The sequence below is a fragment of the Barbus barbus genome (genome assembly GCF_936440315.1).
Source record: "Barbus barbus genome assembly, chromosome: 41".
NCBI classification, from domain to species: Eukaryota; Metazoa; Chordata; class Actinopteri; order Cypriniformes; family Cyprinidae; genus Barbus; species Barbus barbus.
Window position 1 is genome coordinate 6,737,311 of NC_136719.1, and position 19,999 is coordinate 6,757,309.

General features: G+C 35.8%; 2 protein-coding genes across 3 annotated transcripts in view; both read left to right on the forward strand.

Moving 5' to 3' along the window:
- LOC306860448 (sterile alpha motif domain-containing protein 10-like) overlaps positions 1–5,235 on the forward strand; it is a 92,611-nt gene extending 87,376 nt beyond the window's left edge. Inside the window, exon 5 of one of the 2 annotated variants that reach the window (XM_079402175.1) lies at positions 3,038–5,235. In XM_079402175.1, coding sequence (XP_079258301.1) covers positions 3,038–3,060 — 23 coding nt within the window. In that variant the 3' untranslated portion in view covers positions 3,061–5,235. The remainder of the gene's footprint in view (positions 1–3,037) is intronic. The other variant, XM_079402174.1, reaches the window with a different exon arrangement.
- Positions 5,236–16,652: 11,417 nt separating this feature from the next.
- The window catches only part of LOC306860629 (zinc finger protein 512B-like), a 64,571-nt gene continuing 61,224 nt past the window's right edge, over positions 16,653–19,999 (forward strand). The window contains exon 1 of the mRNA XM_079402416.1: positions 16,653–17,142. The gene's annotated coding sequence lies outside the window, so the exon portion shown is untranslated. The remainder of the gene's footprint in view (positions 17,143–19,999) is intronic.

Consider the following 19,999-nt stretch of genomic DNA (forward strand, 5'->3'; position numbering starts at 1 on the left):
AGTATCTCACAGAAGTGAATACACACCTCACATTTTTGTAAATGTTTTATTATATATTTTCATGTGACAACACTGAAGAAATGACACTTTGCTACAATGTAAAGTAGTGAGTGTACAGCTTGTATAACAGTGTACATTTGTTGTCCCCTCAAAATAACTCAACACACAGCCATTAATGTCTAAACCGCTGGCCACAAAAGTGTGTACTTTTGATATAAATTTAAATTTATAAACAGTTTATTGACTGTTTATAAATAAAAGCTTGCACTTGGATCCGCACGTCTCACGTCTCGTTCGCCCCGTTACAATAGTTAACCAGTGTTACCTATTCTAAAGTGTGACTGGATTGGGATTAGGGTTTGGTTTATGGTTACTTGCATGTAATTATGCATAACTAATAGTAATTATAATAGTAAGTACATGTAACATGTTACAAGGACACCTTAAAATAAAGTGTTACCAATTTCTCAATATGTTATTGCCAAATATAGAATTAAATATTTTTTTCTACTTCTTTTCTTTCAATTAGCAAACGTTTTGTATTTCTTTTTGGAATTTACTGATTGTAGGCTTATGCATCTCTGTTTTTGAGTGAACATTGTCAAAATTACCCACCTCATAAGCTCAGATCAATGAAGCCTACAATCAATCAGTTCCCAAAAGAAATACAAAACCTGTGCTAATTGAAAGAAAACAAAAAGATTGAATCCAAGATATGGTGATAATATAAGTATAATGTGAGATATACAAGCTATTTTGTTTTAAAAAGACCAGTCATTTTTGATTGGGAACACCAAATTAGGAAAAGGATTTTCAGTGCAGCTCAAGGGTTAAACACTTTTCAGACTTTTTGTCTTCCTAAAACCAGGCCTTAATGGAAGCTTTGGTATAATTTGAACACTGTTCTCTACTTAAATTGGGTTGTCCTCCCTCTCTGGTCTCACTCTTTCCATTCTAAATGTTTTTCATAGACGGACATCTTTACCCTCACCAGTAATCAGGTGTCTTCATCAGAGGCTGTTCAGCAGACGAAATGCATTCACCAATCATTCTGACTTTCACCAGTTTTGGCACAGTGTTATTTGATGGCACAACAGCACAAAGCATGCCACCTGTTCCTTTCCTCAAAAGCGTTTGTCTCTGATTGTCCATTGTCCAGAGATTTAAATAGTTCTTTCCAGTGTACTCTTATCTTTTCTTACTTTCATATTCATACGTTCTTTCTGGTCAGATTGAACTAGACTATCATTGATTGCCAGGGCCAGAAGAAACACGTCTCTAAATTGCAATCAGTGTTTTTTACAATCCCTACAAACTGATTGCATAACAAAAAAAAAACAATCATGCAGTGTTTCCAGTAGACAGCCGGCTGCTACAGTTATAATGTATTCCGATATGATCTAATTTTGTCTAGTCCTTTTTGTTTCTGCCCTTGATGAAAAGATCCTTCCTGCATTTTTCTCAGATAACACTCTCTGCTGGTGACAGATAAGAAATATAGCACACTATGATGTTCTTGAGAGTTATGTTAATTGCTACCGCAAGACAAGCTCCACTCAAACTCTCAAACAACATCTGGGCGGTCTGTCGCCGCAGCACTTCACGTATGAATGATGGTTGCTTCACATCTGAATCTTAAGAATTACTTGTTTCTGAAGCATTTTTCTAAGAAGTACACCCTAGTCAAATAAAATTTGAACAATATCAAAACCAGATTTGGACTATTTTCCAAAAACCTGCTGAGATTAATGCCTAAATGGGTGGCTGTCTTCTAATGTATCCTTCTAACTGACAGACTGTGTTGAAATAGACAGCAACTATGTGCATCACACAAATAATACAAACAAGTAATTAATAAAAAATGGTTCACTCCTAGAATTATGAATGGAAGAAATTGCAATGCATAAAAGGCGACTGTACAAATGAGAATCAGTTAAATTGGGTAGGATTAGGGATGTAGAATAAGGTCATGTAGAGTAAGGCATTAATATGTGCTTAATTAGTACTAATAAATGGCTAATAATCTAGTAATCTGCATGCTAATAAGCAACTAGTTAAGAGACCCTAAAATAAAGTGTTACCAAAATATCTAAAAATGTAAAAAATAAATTAGAGCTGCAACATCTTCTCAGTGGGCCAGTGCCCTCAAAGATACATATTTGTACCTTATTTATCCCTAAAACTTGCATAATAGTATCTTAAGGGTACATATTACTACTCCTAGGTGCCAATATAAACAGGGGGCAGGCTAGATATGGTACAAAATTGTCCTTGCAAGAGTACTGCCCCATGCACTGACAAGCTGTATACCTAATATGTACATATTAGTACAAAAGTACATATGTGACCCTGGACCACAAAACCAGTCTTAAGTGTCTATTTGATCATTTTGACCCATACAATGTATTTTTGGCTATTACTACAAATATACCCCAGCGACTTAAGACTGGTTCACATATTATTATTTCCATTGCACACAAACTTACCAGATCATTAGTTAGTTATGGAGTTAGTTATGTTAGTTATGCATGGTTAGTTATGGAGTTTACTTACTTTTTATTTAACAACTTCTTTATTTGTGAAAAATAATAGGATGACAGAATTACAGTTGCTATCAAGTTCTAATTATTTCTGATGAAATATTATGTAAAAGTAAATATACTGTACATTTCATGAGATAAATGATGCATGTCTTATTTACTTTCAGCCACTCTGCTCTCTTAGATATACTGGCATTATTGGCCCACCACTTTATCAGACTGGCAAAGTCACATGATGGTGTATTAGAATTGTGTACAAAGGAAGGCATCTATAAAGGCAGTATAGCATTGCTGCTGCTTTTGGAAACAGCCTTCAGATCTGATACACATGATACACATTGGGATCTAACAGATAAGAAGCTAAATCCATGGATATTGAGTAAATGTCTTACAAGAGAGGTTCTGTGATGCACACCCCTTCTCCACATGTATTTCCTGCAATCACGTTAATAATTTATGCTCTTTTTCATTCTCTTGTCTCTTTTCTCTCTTTACAGCTTCCTTCGGCAACATTTCATAGCTCGCCTAATCTTTTGGCAGCTTTCTCGACTTCCCGGCAGATACGGGAGGACTTGTTCCAAACGGCTACAGTTAGAAAGAGAGAGAGAATCTGCCTGGCGGTGGAGCTGTAGACTGTTAACTCAACACCAATTTAACAGACAGGACCGTCTTTTTATGCAGATCTGAATGGGACTCAAAAGGACAAAGTTGGACTCTAAAACTGTAATATAGTGATAAGATTCAAGTCTCACCTCATCTCTACAAAACCTAGAGCACCAACCAGAGCTCTGTCAGACAATAGTGAGCATACGGATTGGATAAAGATGTTGACCTTCAAGAAGTTGACTCCAAATCAGAAGATGAACATTGATCTCAGATCATGTTAAGGAGCGATTCATCTCATCTAGTGTTGGAATGTCTGACAACCTGCTTTTTTTTAACCCAGCATCACTCGCTCAACATGGACATAGATGCAAAGCTGAAGAAATCCTGTGTGGGAACAGACAATTCCTCCTCCTACCTCTCACAATAGATTGTATCATTTCATTTGCAGAGAATTGGATATAAAATAAGGCATGAAGTTTGATTATCCAATATCTTCCCATTCAAGCTAAAGGGATGTTCACACTGACAAAAACAACGACTACATGATCTGAAACTGGATATTATGGACAATATGTTTAAAAATGAACATTGAATGTTAATAACATCAGATGTAAAACCAACAATAAAAACCAACCATAGTTTTGTTTTTCTTCTCAGGACGTTCAAGAGCTTCGTACATTGCTCCTGCTGTTACCTTCTTAAGTTATATTCTCGATTTCAGTGTCCTTTTTAAACTCTTGCACACAATGTAGCAGGTTTTCTCCTAATATACAAAGCATATATCAGAGTATGAATATACCTTTACTCTTGGAGTTAGAGTACGTGTCTAGATCACTCGTAGAAGTCCCAGTTGTCCAAGCAATAATGTAAAGAGGTGCCACATGTCTGCATGGCTAGACCTGTTAGAGACTGTTTTTAAATCAGCTTACACCTCACAATCACAAAATGTAGGTCTGCAACATACTCTACGCAAGCAAACGCTTCTAGGTTCGACATCAATTTGGTGTTGCGTTGCAAGATGTCGCAATTTATAACACTCCAAGTATAGTCAGTTTTCTCTTTCAGGTCAACTATTGTGATGGCAAGGCAGCAGATTGAAGAGAACACCAAATAGTTGTTCGTTTACATTGGATCAGTGTGTTTAACCATGTTGGTGTTTGCTGGGTCAGTGTGGACATGGCAGTTGTGTTTCCCAACATAATAAATCCAAAAGCTAACTTTAAATGTTTGAAATGTTGCTGGCTGTGTGAACTAGGCTTTAGAGTAATGAGGTTTGTTATCTCCAAGAACGCAAGAAGGCATGTTAAGTATGTACTGTAGAGAGACCGTTTGTTTCCTCTAGCGTGCTATAGAGCGTTCCTCTAGCGTGCAGAGAGAATATAATTATTTCCATATTTTCTTTATTAGTGCTGATGAATCCTGAATGCTCCAACACTCAACTATACTGTAATACAGTGGCATGTTTAAGGAAGGTTGAATGTTAGTCTGAGTTACTGTAAAATTAATTTTTTACAAAACAGCTGGAGTCTCAATGTGACACCAGTCATTGTTCAAGGCTTTTACAATGTACTCAAAGCTGACGGAAATCTGGCCCTGTGACACAAACCAATTCAGTCCATCCAGGTTATAAGTGTTATATGAAACTGACAGGCTGGAATTCTCTCAGAAATTCATGTGATGTAATGATAGATGGGTTTCCAGAGCGTTTCGTTGATTCTTGCATTCTGACACACTAGCATTTTTTCTCTCCAGACATGCAATGTTTTTTTTTCTTTAAAATCTTGTTATGTAAAAATGTGAGGGAAATGAACATTGGTTATGTAATGACTTGCTACCAACATGATTATACAAGACATGGTGTGGCAAAGACAGCTTTATGCGTGTGTTTTGGAATAAAGTTTTCAAAATATGGATTTCTCATATGTGAAGTTTGTCTTTCACTATTGTTTGAAACAATTATGGTATGGTGGAATAAATGCAAAGTAAAGAACATAATTTTAAAATGCCCGAACCACCCAAATTAGTCAGATTTATCAAAGTAAATAAGCCTTTTGGAAAAATGTGTCTTTTGGAATGTTTTTTTCCCCTTAAAATAAAAATACAGTAAAAACAGTAATATTGTGAAATACGACAGTTTGTGTTTTATTGTCATATATTTTATTCCTGTGATGCAAAGCTGAATTTTCAGCATCATTACTCCAGTCTTCACATGCTCCTTCAGAAATCAATCTAATATGCTGATTTGCTGCTCAAGAAACATTTATTATTATTATCAATGATGAAAACAGTTGAGATCTTTAATGTTTTTGTGGAAATGTTAATGTATTTTTTCAGGATTCTATGAAAGTTGTTAAGATCAGCATTTATTTTAAATAGAAATCTTTTGTAACATTATGTCTGCCGTTACGTTTGATTAATTTATAGTTGAATATTATAATACTTTTAATTTACTTAATATTATACTTGAATCATTTCCTTTTCTTTCAAAAAATCTTACTGAGCTCCAAACCTTTGAATGGTAGCATAACATGCTTGCTGCTTTAACATTTGTTCAGATATAATGTCTCATAACTGTAGAGATTTAACTGAGTCACTCAAATATTTTGAATTTGTTCACCAAAAAGATTCAAAGATTTGCTTAATGATTCATTTTACAGGTTATGTGTGATCCTGTTGTTGTTAGTCACTGAATCATTCATTCAAGACCTTTTTTCAGGAACAAGATGTTTAATTATATATATATATATATATATATAATTATTAAACATCTTGTTCCTGAAAAAAAAAGGTCTTGGTTGTGCCTTGATTGTGTGCGTTACTGTCTATGGAGAATATAGAATATATATATATATATATATATATTCTGACCCTCCATAGACAGTAACGCACACAATCAAGGCCCAGAAAGGTACCAAGAACATCAACAAAATAGTCCGTATGACATCAGTGGTTCAACCATAATTTTGTGAAGCTACGAGAATACTTTTTATGTGCAAAGAAAACAAAAATAATGACTGCATCTTGTGCAAAGGAATACACACACATGCATCATACCGTTATATACGCGTGTCGAAAACTGACATGGAAGAGAAGAAATTGTTTAATAAAGTCATTGTAAAACAATGACTGATTTTAACAGAAAAACACTACAGTATGCTACCGTAAAAACCTATTAATTTGTTAACAGTACGTTCCCCTACTATATATGATGAAAAACTGTAATTTTACAGTAATGTACAGTTTTTGGAAGTGAAAAAGAATGTATAATTTACAGTGAAAAAAACATAAATTGACATTCCCTGCATTACATTTCACATTTGATGTTTTTTCGTTGAAATAACTAGTTTCTTACCAGTTTTGTAAATTAGGGTTGTATGTTACATCTTATGTTGTTCAATTAATGTTTATTGCATTATTTCAGTATCATGTGTGTTGGTATATTAACATTATATCAGTTAATGAAATACATTTTTAAATGTTGATTTAAGTTAAATCTGCCACAGCTGCCAGTTTTTTACCGTACATTTTATGTATTTTTTTTACAGTGTACCTTTCTGGGTCTAGGAACATTTCAGTTGCATTGCTGTCTATGGAGGGTCAGAAAGCTCTTATATTTCATCAAAAATATCTTAATTTTTGTTCCGAAGATGAACGAAGGTCTTAAGGGTTTGGAACGACATGAGTGTAAATAATTAATGACAACATTTTCATTTTTGGGTGAACTATCCCTTTAATGCACCCTTATTCTCATACAACGTGATGTATCAAAAGAGAAAAAGTTCTTCGAGTTGCTTCCACCATCAGAGAATCTATCCATCCAGAGCACCAGAACTCCTCTGTCTCTCTCTCTCACATCCACAGGTGTTCTGTCCGCTCCTGCTGAGCTGGATCTCCCCACACAGGTGCAGTGTGGACTGAGATGGAGAAGAGTTAGTCACCGTGCTATTTTATTCATGAAGGATCTCTGTGAGCCGTGTGTCTGAATACCTCAAGCTTCTCCTGGTCACACAACAAAGAGCTGATTCACTTCAGTAGATCCACGGTCAGAAACTCTGAAGAATATCACTTTTAGCTAACTATATCATTTCAAACATGTTTTTCTATTGTTTCTTTGTTTGTTTTTAGTTAGCAAGTCTACTAGCTTAACATTTTCAGAGATGATTGATGCATTGAAACCTGGTTATGATGTCAAAAACACTGTTTAGTTAGGCAGCCCACTAGGTTTTAAATGAAAGCCATTTTTTTATGATTTTCCTCAAACTCCTCCACATTCCTTTAATCAGCAGTTTATTTCCCGCTGCGTGCATCTGGCCCACATCCATTATTTCTCCCCTTCTCATTTTCAGGATTTGAAACCGCTTCTAAAGCCTCTCGAAAGCATTCAATACTCAATAGAGCTGTTCGGTTTGTATCCTAAAACCCGTAACAGAATTAGCATTTTCGAGCCATGGATTCCCTTCTGAGGTTTCAATGGGTTTTAGAATAAATTACACATATTCATACCTCAAACGTGAGTTTCGAGCTGTTGTGTGCTTAAGAAACATAAGTTGCTGACGTAAGAACAGGAGTATATGTGCTTGATGAATTGGATAGTCGTTGTAATCCTTACACAGCAATTTGTTTGCAAATTTTATCCTTTTAAAGAATTCCATGTTATAGCTATAGAAGACCATTTCCACAACAAATGTAAAAAGCTGTTCAGAGAGTTTATATCTCGCAATTTTGAGTTTTATATTTCTCTCCCAAGTTTGTCTCATAAATTATACTTTTTTTCTTAGAGTTTTATAAAACACAATTCTGATTTTTCTTGCAATTCTGAGTTTATATCTCACAATTTTGACTTGTCTCAGAACTACGAGTTAACACATCACAATTCTGACTTTTTCTTAAAATTGCAAGTTTATATCTCACAATTATACATTTTTTCTTGAAAATATTTCACAATTTCAACTTTTTCCCAGAATTGTTTTTTTTTTAACTGTGAGTTCTGAGTTTGTATCTCAAAATTGTAATTGTTTTTCTCAGAATTCTGATTTACATCCCACAATTCAGACTTTTTTTTTTTATTGTGAGTTCATACTTCACAAATCTGGCTTCTTTTATTCAAAATATTGAGTTGCAAATTCTTGCAATTCTGATTGTTTTGTATTGAAATGACAAGTTTCTACATTGCAATTTTTCTCAGAATCTTACAATTCAGATCCCCCCCCCCCCCCTTTGAATTTAGCAGTTCTGAATTTTTTGCATTTGAATATTATTTGCATATTTCTTTCAATAAATATTTTGGTACATTACACTTTGTATTCATATCAATGCACAAAATCACATTTTACATGTTCAGAATTAATATTGCTGTTTTATGATCCAAGAGAAAAATTTTATTCACAAAATTAGACAGGCTAAGATTGGCCATCAGAAGCAGTGACTGATTTGGCTTGCTGCCCTGCAGTTTCTGCCAGGATATAATTTTTTTCTACAGATTCTTTCTAATCGTGTACACTTTATATTATTACCTGGCCAATGCACCCATGTGATTTCTGAATTCGGCATTCATTATTAAATCACCATTCTCATAACTTTTAAATTTCACACATTCAACACGTTAGAACCAAAGATGGATTTATTCTCCTCCACAGAGCAGAGCTTCAGGTCTGTGAATCCAAAGAACTTCTTGTGTGAATCAGATTTGAATGTACTTGAAATCTGTTTTATGGCATCAGAGGACTGAATTCTCTCGTTTGCCATCCACTTCTCTCGTTCTCTAATATAAACACCTCCTTAGGTCATTTCTCCATAAATGAGCACAAACACCATCAGCACAAACAGGCTTTTTAACTCTCTTTCACCACCTGTTCCTTTGTTCCCTGCAGGGAAATCGTCGGCCCAGAGTCCTGAGTGATTGTGCAGTTCTGCCACAGAGATCAGAGTCGTGCATCTGGCGCGTGCCGCACCTTTGTGTCTCTGAGTGTCACTTGTGGAAGCAGCTGTCACACAAACAGATAATTAAAGAGCGGTTGATCTCCACCGCCACCTTGAGAGGCAATTACCACACGACATGGAGGATTGCAGCCGCATGATGATCTGTGTGTTTGGAACACAGACACACATAAATTTGTGCATTATAAACAGCCTGTGACATTCTGTGACAGTATCTGACAGCGCTGCAGCTCAGGGGTTATGCCTCATTGGCCGCCACATGGCTTAACCAATCAAAAGCTGACAGTGCGGAAGGGCAGTTAGAGAGGTGGGACACTGTCCAGAGCGCAGTTTGTCTTATTCCCGGAACTAGCAGCGAATCTGCCTCCTGAAAATATCCTGCCTCAGAAATACAGCAATAGAGTCTGTGCAGCCTTCGATTCATGTCTGGATGATTATGAGTGCACATGAATGCCACCACATGCAGTGTTGTGATTATATTAGTGAATGACAAATGAGAGTGAAAAGGTAAAATCTTATGAATGTAGTCTAAAACACATGTAGGCTGCTCTTTGTTTTCATGCTGGTTTGGTTTCATAGCATTTTCAAGAAACGTCTAAATCTAATCTAATCTAAGATTCTTCTCTCATTTTATTTTATGTCATAACGCCTATGCCAAACTCTAGCTGGTAAAGCACTAAAGCCTGATTGACAAAGTTGCTTTGAAATGATGATAAAACTGTAAAAATGCAATGCAAAAAAAAAAAAAAAAAAAAAAAAAAATCTGTTGACTGGTTAAAGCTATCCCTTGCTGTGAAAAGTGTAATAGATGTACAAACCCGATTCCAAAAAAGTTGGGACACTGTACAAATTGTGAATAAAAACAGAATGCAATGATGTGGAAGTTTCAAATTTCAATATTTTATTCAGAATACAACACAGATGACATATCAAATGTTTAAACTGAGAAAATGTATCATTTTAAGGGGAAAATATGTTTATTTTAAATTTCATGGCATCAACACATCTCAAAAAAGTTGGGACAAGGCCATGTTTACCACTGTGTGGCATCCCCTCTTTTTTTTATAACAGTCTGCAAACGTCTGGGGACTGAGGAGACTAGTTGCTCAAGTTTAGGAATAGGAATGTTGTCCCATTCTTGTCTAATATAGGCTTCTAGTTGCTCAACTGTCTTAGGTCTTCTTTGTCGCATCTTCCTCTTTATGATGCGCCAAATGTTTTCTATGGGTGAAAGATCTGGACTGCAGGCTGGCCATTTCAGTACCCGGATCCTCCTTCTACGCAGCCATGATGTTGTAATTGATGCAGTATGTGGTCTGGCATTGTCATGTTGGAAAATGCAAGGTCTTCCCTGAAAGAGACAACGTGTGGATGGGAGCATATGTTGTTCTAGAACTTGGATATACCTTTCAGCATTGATGGTGCCTTTCCAGATGTGTAAGCTGCCCATGCCACACACACTCATGCAACCCCATACCATCAGAGATGCAGGCTTCTGAACTGAGCGCTGATAAGAACTTGGGTGTCCTCTTTAGTCCGGATGACATGGCGTCCCAATTTTCCAAAAAGAACTTCAAATTTTGATTCGTCTGACCACAGAACAGTTTTCCACTTTGCCACAGTCCATTTTAAATAAGCATTGGCCCAGAGAAAACGCCTCGCATCTGGATCATGTTTAGATATGGCTTCTTTTTTGACCTATAGAGTTTTAGCCGGCAACGGCGAATGGCACAGTGGATTGTGTTCACCGACAATGTTTTCTGGAAGTATTCCTGAGCCCATGTTGTGATTTCCATTACAGTAGCATTCCTGTATGTGATGCAGTGCCGTCTAAGGGCCCGAAGATCACGGGCATCCAGTATGGTTTTCCGGCCTTGACCCTTACGCACAGAGATTGTTCCAGATTCTCTGAATCTTTGGATGATATTATGCACTGTAGATGATGATAACTTCAAACTCTGCAATTTTTCTCTGAGAAACTCCTTTCTGATATTGCTCCACTATTTTTCGCCGCAGCATTGGGGGAATTGGTGATCCTCTTGCCATCTTGACTTCTGAGAGACACTGCCACTCTGAGAGGCTCTTTTTATACCCAATCATGTTGCCAATTGACCTAATAAGTTGCAAATTGGTCCTCCAGCTGTTCCTTATATGTACATTTAACTTTTCCGGCCTCTTATTGCTACCTGTCCCAACTTTTTTGGAATGTGTAGCTCTCATGAAATCCAAAATGAGCCAATATTTGTCATGACATTTCAAAATGTCTCACTTTCAACATTTGATATGTTATCTATATTCTATTGTGAATAAAATATAAATTTATGAGATTTGTAAATTATTGCATTCCTTTTTTATTCGTAATTTGTACAGTGTCCCAACTTTTTTGGAATCGGGTTTGTAATTAGACATTTCATGTAATTTAACAGTAAAATGCTGTTAAAAGTACAGTTTGTGGAAGGGAAAAAGAATAAATAATCTTATAATTTACAGTGAAAATCCATAAACTGGCTTTCCCAGAATTCCCTGTTTAAAATGTTACAGGTTGTTTTTTAAATATGTTTACATTTTTGCTGTAATTTTACAGAAATATTCTGACAACCACAGCAGCTGCTTTTTTTCTATAAAAACACCATGATTTAGTTTTTACAGTGTGCCTATTCTAAAAAGGACAATACAAATAAATATGATTTTGACTTTGACAACCTTAAAATAAAGAGCAATGACATATATTTTCTGTTACATCTTGAATACATGACAGTGTAAAATACATTTTTGATCATTTGTAACCACTTTTCCAATCATTCTTTGTGCGAACACAAAATAAAAATAAAATAATATAGAAAAATTTATAAAATAAAGCAACACTGCCAAGCACATCCTTTGCTGCCCAAGCAAAAAAAAATAAAAAATCTTCCTGTTCTTTTTTCTTTTTATTTTTTATCAGGAAGTAAATAAATAAATAATAAATCACAGGAAGACTTGAAGGCAGCATAAACCCATCTATGTCTTTGAAGTACTAACAATTAAGGAGACAGAAAAAGGCACGTAAAATGATCTCCCGCAGTGGAGAAAAATGTTTGAACCAACTTTTAGTATGTTTAAACTGGTCTAGCTGGTCTCCCAGCCTGGCCAAGTCAGATTAAGCTTAGCTGCATTTCCCAGCATGTCTATACACAAACGTTCTGTGCTATTTTAGCAAGGCTTTCCTGGTATGTTCTCTTTCATTATTCACAACACCGTCTGTGATGGGACAAATACAGGACTTGGTCAGGCGCAGCGTGGATGCATATGTATCTCTGTCAGTGAGCTGGTGACAGAAGCATTTATTTGAGAGCCCTGAACTGCTCTGCTATTGTGATATATGACTGCACTTTCCCTCTGGGTTCTGTTCATGTTGTGCTCCACAAAACACGTTACACACTCCATCTATTTAAGATGAAAGATCTGCGTGATCGATCATCACTGTAACAGATACACACACATACAAGCCCATGTATCGCCTATATTTCTCATGTCATCTTATTTATCACAGAACTCTTCTCATTGCTCTGTTCTCTCCGCTGCAGTCACTGGGCTGTGACTCAAGGTAAGTGAGCACCTGATGGTAAACTGACCAGCAAGTGTTGAGAAATCTGCTTAATGGTGTTCAAGATCTATGACACCGTTCTGCTTTATCAGCAACACACGCAAATCTATATATCAGCACCACTGGAAGTAGATTTATGCTCTATTCAACCATAACCATTCATTTCAGCTGCATGATGGGAAAAGGGAGATAAAGAAAAGGAGAGAAAGAGAGAGGGGAGGTAATGGGATTACTTGGAGAATGAACTATTTTCTATTTTATAACACATTTTCACAATTTCTGAATTTGATCTACTTTTATAACACACAATTTATATTAGGGATATTTTTGTTAACTAAAGACAAACAAACAAACAATAAATAAATGGAAATTAATTAAATCAAATAAATAATTGAAATTAAATAAAATATATAAAAAAACTATAAAAAAGAAAAAAAGTGTTGCTGACTTAACTTTAAAAAAATTGAGGAAACTCGTTGCCTTAAAATTAAGTAAATAATAATTTTTAAAAAACGTTAAGTGACAAGTGACAATTCACTAACTTGTACTTTTTATTATTAATTAATTAATTAACGAGTTTCGTCAAGTTAAGTCAACTTATCACTTTTTACAGTGATAAGAAGCCTATTTATGAAATATTGTGTGTCATCAAGCAGCACGCAGACTCAACCAGAGTAAAACAAGCAAAGTTTCACAAAAGTAAAGTATTTAATTGTGTTTGGGGCAAATATCTGCACTCCTTGAATGCCGAATTTGGGTGCTGTAGCTAACTGCTGTAATCAATGTAAAAAAAAAAAAAAAAAAAATGTGTTGTTTCATCTTAAAATAATTTGTTACCCTGCTGACTTAATTTTTTTTAGTTTAGTCAACTAAAATATTCCAGTTGTCCCCTAAATTAACATCGAGTATCTTAAAATTTCAAGTTGACTAATTATTTTAAGTTGAAATTAAGTTTGGGGAATTTTAAATTTGGGGAAGTCGTGGCCTAATGGTTAGAGAGTCGGACTCGTAATCCAAAGGTTGCGGGTTCGAGTCTCGGGTCGGCAGGGATTGTAGGTGGGGGGAGTGAATGTCTCTCCACCCTCAATACCACGACTGAGGTGCCCTTGAGCAAGACACCAAACCCCCAACTGCTCCCCGGGCGCCGCAGCATAAATGGCTGCCCACTGCTCCGGGTGTGTGTTCACGGTGTGTGTGTGTTCACTGCTGTGTGTGTTCACGGTGTGTGTGTGTGTGCACGTTGGATGGGTTAAATGCAGAGCACGAATTCCGAGTATGGGTCACCATACTTGGCAGTATGTCACGTCACTAAACAACTTTTTGAAACATTTTTTTTACAGTGTATATATATAACTATATATTGAAAAAACAGTGGAATTACTAAAACTTAAACTAAAATTAAAACAAATTATAAAAATAAACTCTAATTCAAAATATTAACTTATTGTATTATAAAAGTATTTCAATAATACTAAAATAACACTGTTTCATATCAAATAAAGAGAACCAAAAATTGATTAATATAAAACTTAATATAAATATTATTTTATGATCATTTATATGATTAATAAAACTAATTTTGAAATAATGGTACATTTAAAATAATAAATGAATAAATAATATTAAACTTAAGAAATATTTATTAAAATTAAATAATTTTAAAATACTTTAACATTACATGAAATATTAAATCATTTATATAAGAAACAATAATCCTATGAATTAAAATAAGGTAAATAGCTAAATAGATCTAATCAAGTTCTATTGGTTAATAACATGGTAAATAACTGTATTTAAAGTCTGGCCTATTCATGCATGGAGAACGATATTAATGCATTTTCATAGTAATGCTTAGCCATTAAAACAACCATTATTGGTGTAAAGAGTCATATTTTACACTTTTATTTATTTAAAAAAAGTATAATTGTACGTTAATTTTGAGTATAGTATATTCTAGTATAGTAAAGAAGGCTATATTTTTAAAAAGTAGAAATATTAGTTGCTGAATGTTTATGTTATAAGACAAAGATAATGTGGGAGGGACACATTCAAGAGAACTTCTATTTCTAAACTTTGGCCTTGATCAAATTTAATATTAACCTGAGCTAAATACTGTATTTTTGTTTACTGCATATTCACATCTCTTTTCCGCAAGTAGCCACAAATGGTGGACCGCCTAGAGAAACCAGTCGAAGACCCCCGGAAAGTGCATTGATAGATGAATCACAGTCTCTCTCTGCAAAATAGATCGTCAAGGGAAAGGAAACTGCTCTTCTTTTGAACTAGCAGCTCTCAATCAAACAAAAATAACACACACACTGCCAATCTCAGCAGCAAAAAGAAATTTCCCTCCATGTCTTCAGTTATTCTTGAATTTCAACAGCGAGGAGTTACTCAGAGCTCTTCACACAGCTTGCTTTACTTCATTTCATGGCCTAAAATACAGCTGGAGCATACAGTAGGAAACATGTCCAGATGACATGAACTACTCATTATAAGAGTACTTTGTGAGTAGTTCGGCCTTCATCAGTCACTAACAAAGAGGTTGAAGTGCTGTTTATGGCCTCTGGTAGACATATGAGTTTCTGTAGCTGTGGAGAATGACTCTGATATATTAATAGCATTCCAGAAAAAAAGCCAATAGGGTTTAGTTTTATCTTTCATGTGCATTATTAAAGTCATGAGATTGATAGTTTGAGAGACGTGTTAAGTGCTCATCACCTGTTATCATCCGTCATAAACTCATCCTACTGTCAAATAATCCTGCGCTATACTACTGACTAGTGGACTCTTTTATGAGAATGAAACGTACATGAAAGAAGATGGAAAACGCTTTTGGTCAATAAGATAGAGTTAATTAAATAGCATAGGTAAACATAGCATGTTATCATCTGAGAGCTTGTCTGCTAAAATTAGGCTTTCATGCATCGAGGGTTGATTTATTTGTACTTTCTGTGGCTACTTTTGGTCAAATATGGCATTTACAGTCAGCATAAAATAGGAATTCGTTTTGGGGTGACACTTTTTCCACATTTCGAGTCTCAATAACACCCTGAGAATAGCAGTCATTTGCCTCCCCCTCCTGGTGAACTCAGTAATGTTACATTAGTTTGAAGAGACAAAAAAATAATGGCTTAAAGTCTCTATTAAGCCCTGTGAGTGACCTCAGTTGAGAATTATTTAGAAAACATAAAAATAAATCATTTGTATTGCAAATGCAATTTTGACAGATTTTTTTGAGACAGAGTTTGAGAAAAGTCGTGCTTAGTTGCTAATTGTAATTATAATATTAAAACGTTCAAAATTCCACATTTTAATTGACTCAGTTTGTAAACAGAAATAAAATATAGCTATGTATTAGTTTAGCAAGTACAGAAATGAATAAAAACAAAAATCCATATAATACCTAGTTCAAATAATACAGTTGTATCAATATGCAAATGCATATGCAACAAATTCATATACATTTTTTATAGAAAAGAAGACAACGTCATAATGATCCGAGTATCCTCAGATTATTAATTTGCCTTAAAAACTAAGCAATCTTTTCTCATTATAATGTTGGGAAGACTCTCATTTTATGCGTCCGCTGCACGCTACATAGTTTTCGTCATAAGAGAGCGGCATTACGTCAAGCCGCATTAAACGCTTTCATTCAGGCAGGGGCTTTATGATGCAGAAATACCCAAATGATTGGCCTGATATCAAAATGAGTGATCATAAATAATAACGCGAGAGTTTGCAAGTTGCCTGCCGACTGTAGTCACAACTGTCAAAGGCAGCAGCGGATACGCGCGTGACCCAGCACCCATACTGTTACTGTACACGGTCTCGGAGATAATATCCCTATCAAACAAATACACGGCATAATTCCGAGGTAAGGACCGGAATCGAGGGGCTGCGGCGAAACCGCGCGACGCTCTCCGTCGCGTTCACTTCCTCCACCCTCGATTACGGCACTAAACATATCCCCGAGCCTCCTTTAGCAACAGCGCGAAGGTTTTTTTTTTTTTTTTTTTACTCCTCCTTCGTATTAAAGTCGCCATTTTGCTTCACTGCCTATGAAAGCTTCTTGTATTTTCATATTTTTTGCGGCGTTTCTGCGTTTTTGTGCGCGTGCTTTTGAGTTGTATTTTAATGAGAGAGCTCGTGGATTACATATTAATGAAGAGGGGCGCCGAGTGCTGTCTGGAAACACGGTGAAAGTGTTCGGCTTGTGGGCATTTGCATCAGCTTGCTCTTTTCTTCCTCCTCCTCCTCCTTCTTCTTCATCATCTTCCTCCGCGGATACGCACAGCGGGGGCCGTGAGTGTGGCTACCGACCGTGACGCCCGTCTGTCCGCGACCCCCCGCGCGTCAGGTGCGTTTGCCATGTAAAGTCAAGCGGCGCGACGCGACAGTAAAGGCTACAGCCTGACCCCACGTGGGTGACCCGCTCACCCGCTCACCCGCCAGTGTTGGGTGGCTTTCCAGGTAGGTGTGGCCTTCGAGAAGTCGATTATCTGTCAATACTGCCAATAAAGGCATAAGCTCGTCGAGCTGTGCAAAGCGGCGTGGTTTAACGCGTTACGCGGTATTAAGGCTTTTTTTGGGAATGAAATATACAAGAAGAATGTGTTGTGGTGTTTATGGGCAAACTGTCAGGCATGATACAAACACTCACTCTCTGTTTGAGCACTTAAAAAGACTTATGTGGGTCATTCTTATTGTGCAGTACCAGGATTACATTTTCATGCCCCTGTCATGTATGTTCCTGTCATGTATGTGTATATTGGGTTATTAAAAGTTTGTTAAAATGTCGAATATGAAAATCATATATTAGTTTCAGTATGGAGTGAAAATGATTTAAGACCTTCATTTTGTGCAATCTTGGGAATAGGGTTTTAATCAAGAATCAATATAGATTTTTACTGTGGCCTCAATATCACTTTCTATCATGTTAGTCTTTGACTTGAAAATGACTACAAAAGACTTCCCTATAGCATCATCTGCCTGGAATTTTTTTTTCGTGGGAAAACAACAGAATGAACATCTAAAAATAATAATGCACTGTTTTTGTGGTATTAATAGTTTTTTTTCCACTCTAAAAATGCCATCCTTTTTGATAAAATTACAGAAATCTGCTTATTAATATAAAAAAATGAACTTCAAGTTGACATCATAAAAACTAATCTCCTCATTGAGAAATGATTAACTTCAGCTCTTGATTTCCATTCTTTCAAGTAACCATTCTATTAATTTTCTTGTTATTGTGTAAAAAATGACATTAATAATGCTGAAGTGTTTGATTCTGATCAGAGCATTTCAGAAAGTCTGGAATAATATAATTTAAAAAATATATATATAAGGACTTGCTTAAATTACAAATCAAGCATATTTATTCTTCAGAAGTTAGAGTTTTGATAGGTTCTGCGTAGCAGGAATGAGCCATGTGTGTTTCTCTGATTGTGTAGGCACACTTCCATCCACAGCCTTTCTAAAGTGTGTGATAAATTCCCCAAATACCATAGCACTTAGTCCTACCAGCTGCTTTTCCTATTACCTTATTGCTCTTTTCCTTTTTGGAATAAACTTCTGGCTCACAAATGAGCTTCAGTCTCTGGGCCATAAATAATTTGATGTAATGATCTTCAGCACTTGACGATCTATCGTTCTTCTATGTGGGTTTGGTGATGGGAGGGCCATTCTGAGATCTGGGGATGCATTATGCGGACCTGTTTTGTGGTTTAATAGCACAGCTGTGAGCAGTACCTGTTGTTATGGTTGGCATTTTAAAAGGTAATGGTTGTCACATCCTCTCACATACAGGATGCTGTGATGGTTAGAGGGGTTACAGCTTGATTTCACGTCTCTTTCAGACGTAGTGTATATGTGTGTGTGTCAGTACATGTACAGTAGCTTTTCAACTTTTTAGTCTTATGAAAGTTTGTCATGATCATGCAGTATTGCCTAAAGTAAACCCTTTCAATTAACACTCACCGGAAATGTACTAGCGCCTCTGACAGCGAGACATTCCCGCATTAGATGAAGCATTTATCTGTGGTGTTCATAAAATCTCCTTTGACACGTGATAAATCATACAGCCATATGCCCGGCCACTGTTCAGCAAATAATAGAACACTAAACTAATGGCGGGTTAAAAAGACACAAATTAGTGACCCATTAGGCCAAACCTAATGAAGAAGTGAAATGACATTGATTTAAGATAATAAGAAAGTATGATCACATTCTAATCAGTGCTGTTTATTTTAATTAGTCATTGTCAGGCTTCATTCACTGCAATAAACTGCCCGTTTCCCTTCTGGATTGATGGCTGTGAAATAAAAAACAAAAAAACATTCAGCCAGAGTTTTAAATTGATTAATTCATTTATTATAATATTATGATTATTGTTATTATGTGCATTAAGTTAAAATTAAAATGATCTGGCCCGTATTCACAAAACATCTTAAGGCTAAAAGTAGCTCATAACTCGCCGATATAAGAGAAAATTTTAAGAATATCCTAAATTTAGAGTATTTCACAAAGCGTTATAGCGCTAAAACTAGCTCCTAAATCTGTGAAACGTTGGTAGTGAAGAGGACTCCTAAATCACGAAGACCAAGCCACAAACTAGTCCTAAAATGGATGTTGCTGGCAATCTGCCTCTGAAAGCAAACATTTGATGACAATGACCTTTTAAAAAGTTATGACCTTTGGTTTTGGAGGTTATCCCAACTCCAGATTTTCCTTTGATTATATCCTTGTTTTCATTAACCAGTTGGACAAGAAGTAACAGCTGTTCTTGCATCCAGTTTGTTTGTTTGTTTCTTTACATTTGCATGTATTACTATCAGCCATGATTTTTCTACTCTGTTAATTAAAAGGCTGTTTATATGCATATCCGCTAATTGTTTTTGAGAAGCATACATGTAAGAGCTGAACATATACTTGTTTAATTAGTGACACTTATCCTGCATTTTTAAACCTTTATTTGATTATGGCAACAGGATATTGCGCTCTACAATATTTCTATGAATAAATCTCTGACAGAGACTATCAGCCAATCACTGTGTGCAGTTAGTAAGCATGCTGATATCATCCATAGCTACGAGGTCAACTCCACCCTTACTCTTAGCTTAAGACTTCTCTCTGTTCCTTAGTAAAAGATTGTCTCAGCAGCTTTGTGAATAGGTTTTAAGAGAAAAATCTTAGCTTAAAAACCTTTACTGCTATTTAGGAGAACTCTTAGTGATAAGATGCAATGTTTTGTGAATACGAGCCCTGATGTGTAGTAAATAAAAAAAAAAATAAACACAAGTAATCATAAGGAATGACTGTATAGATAGAT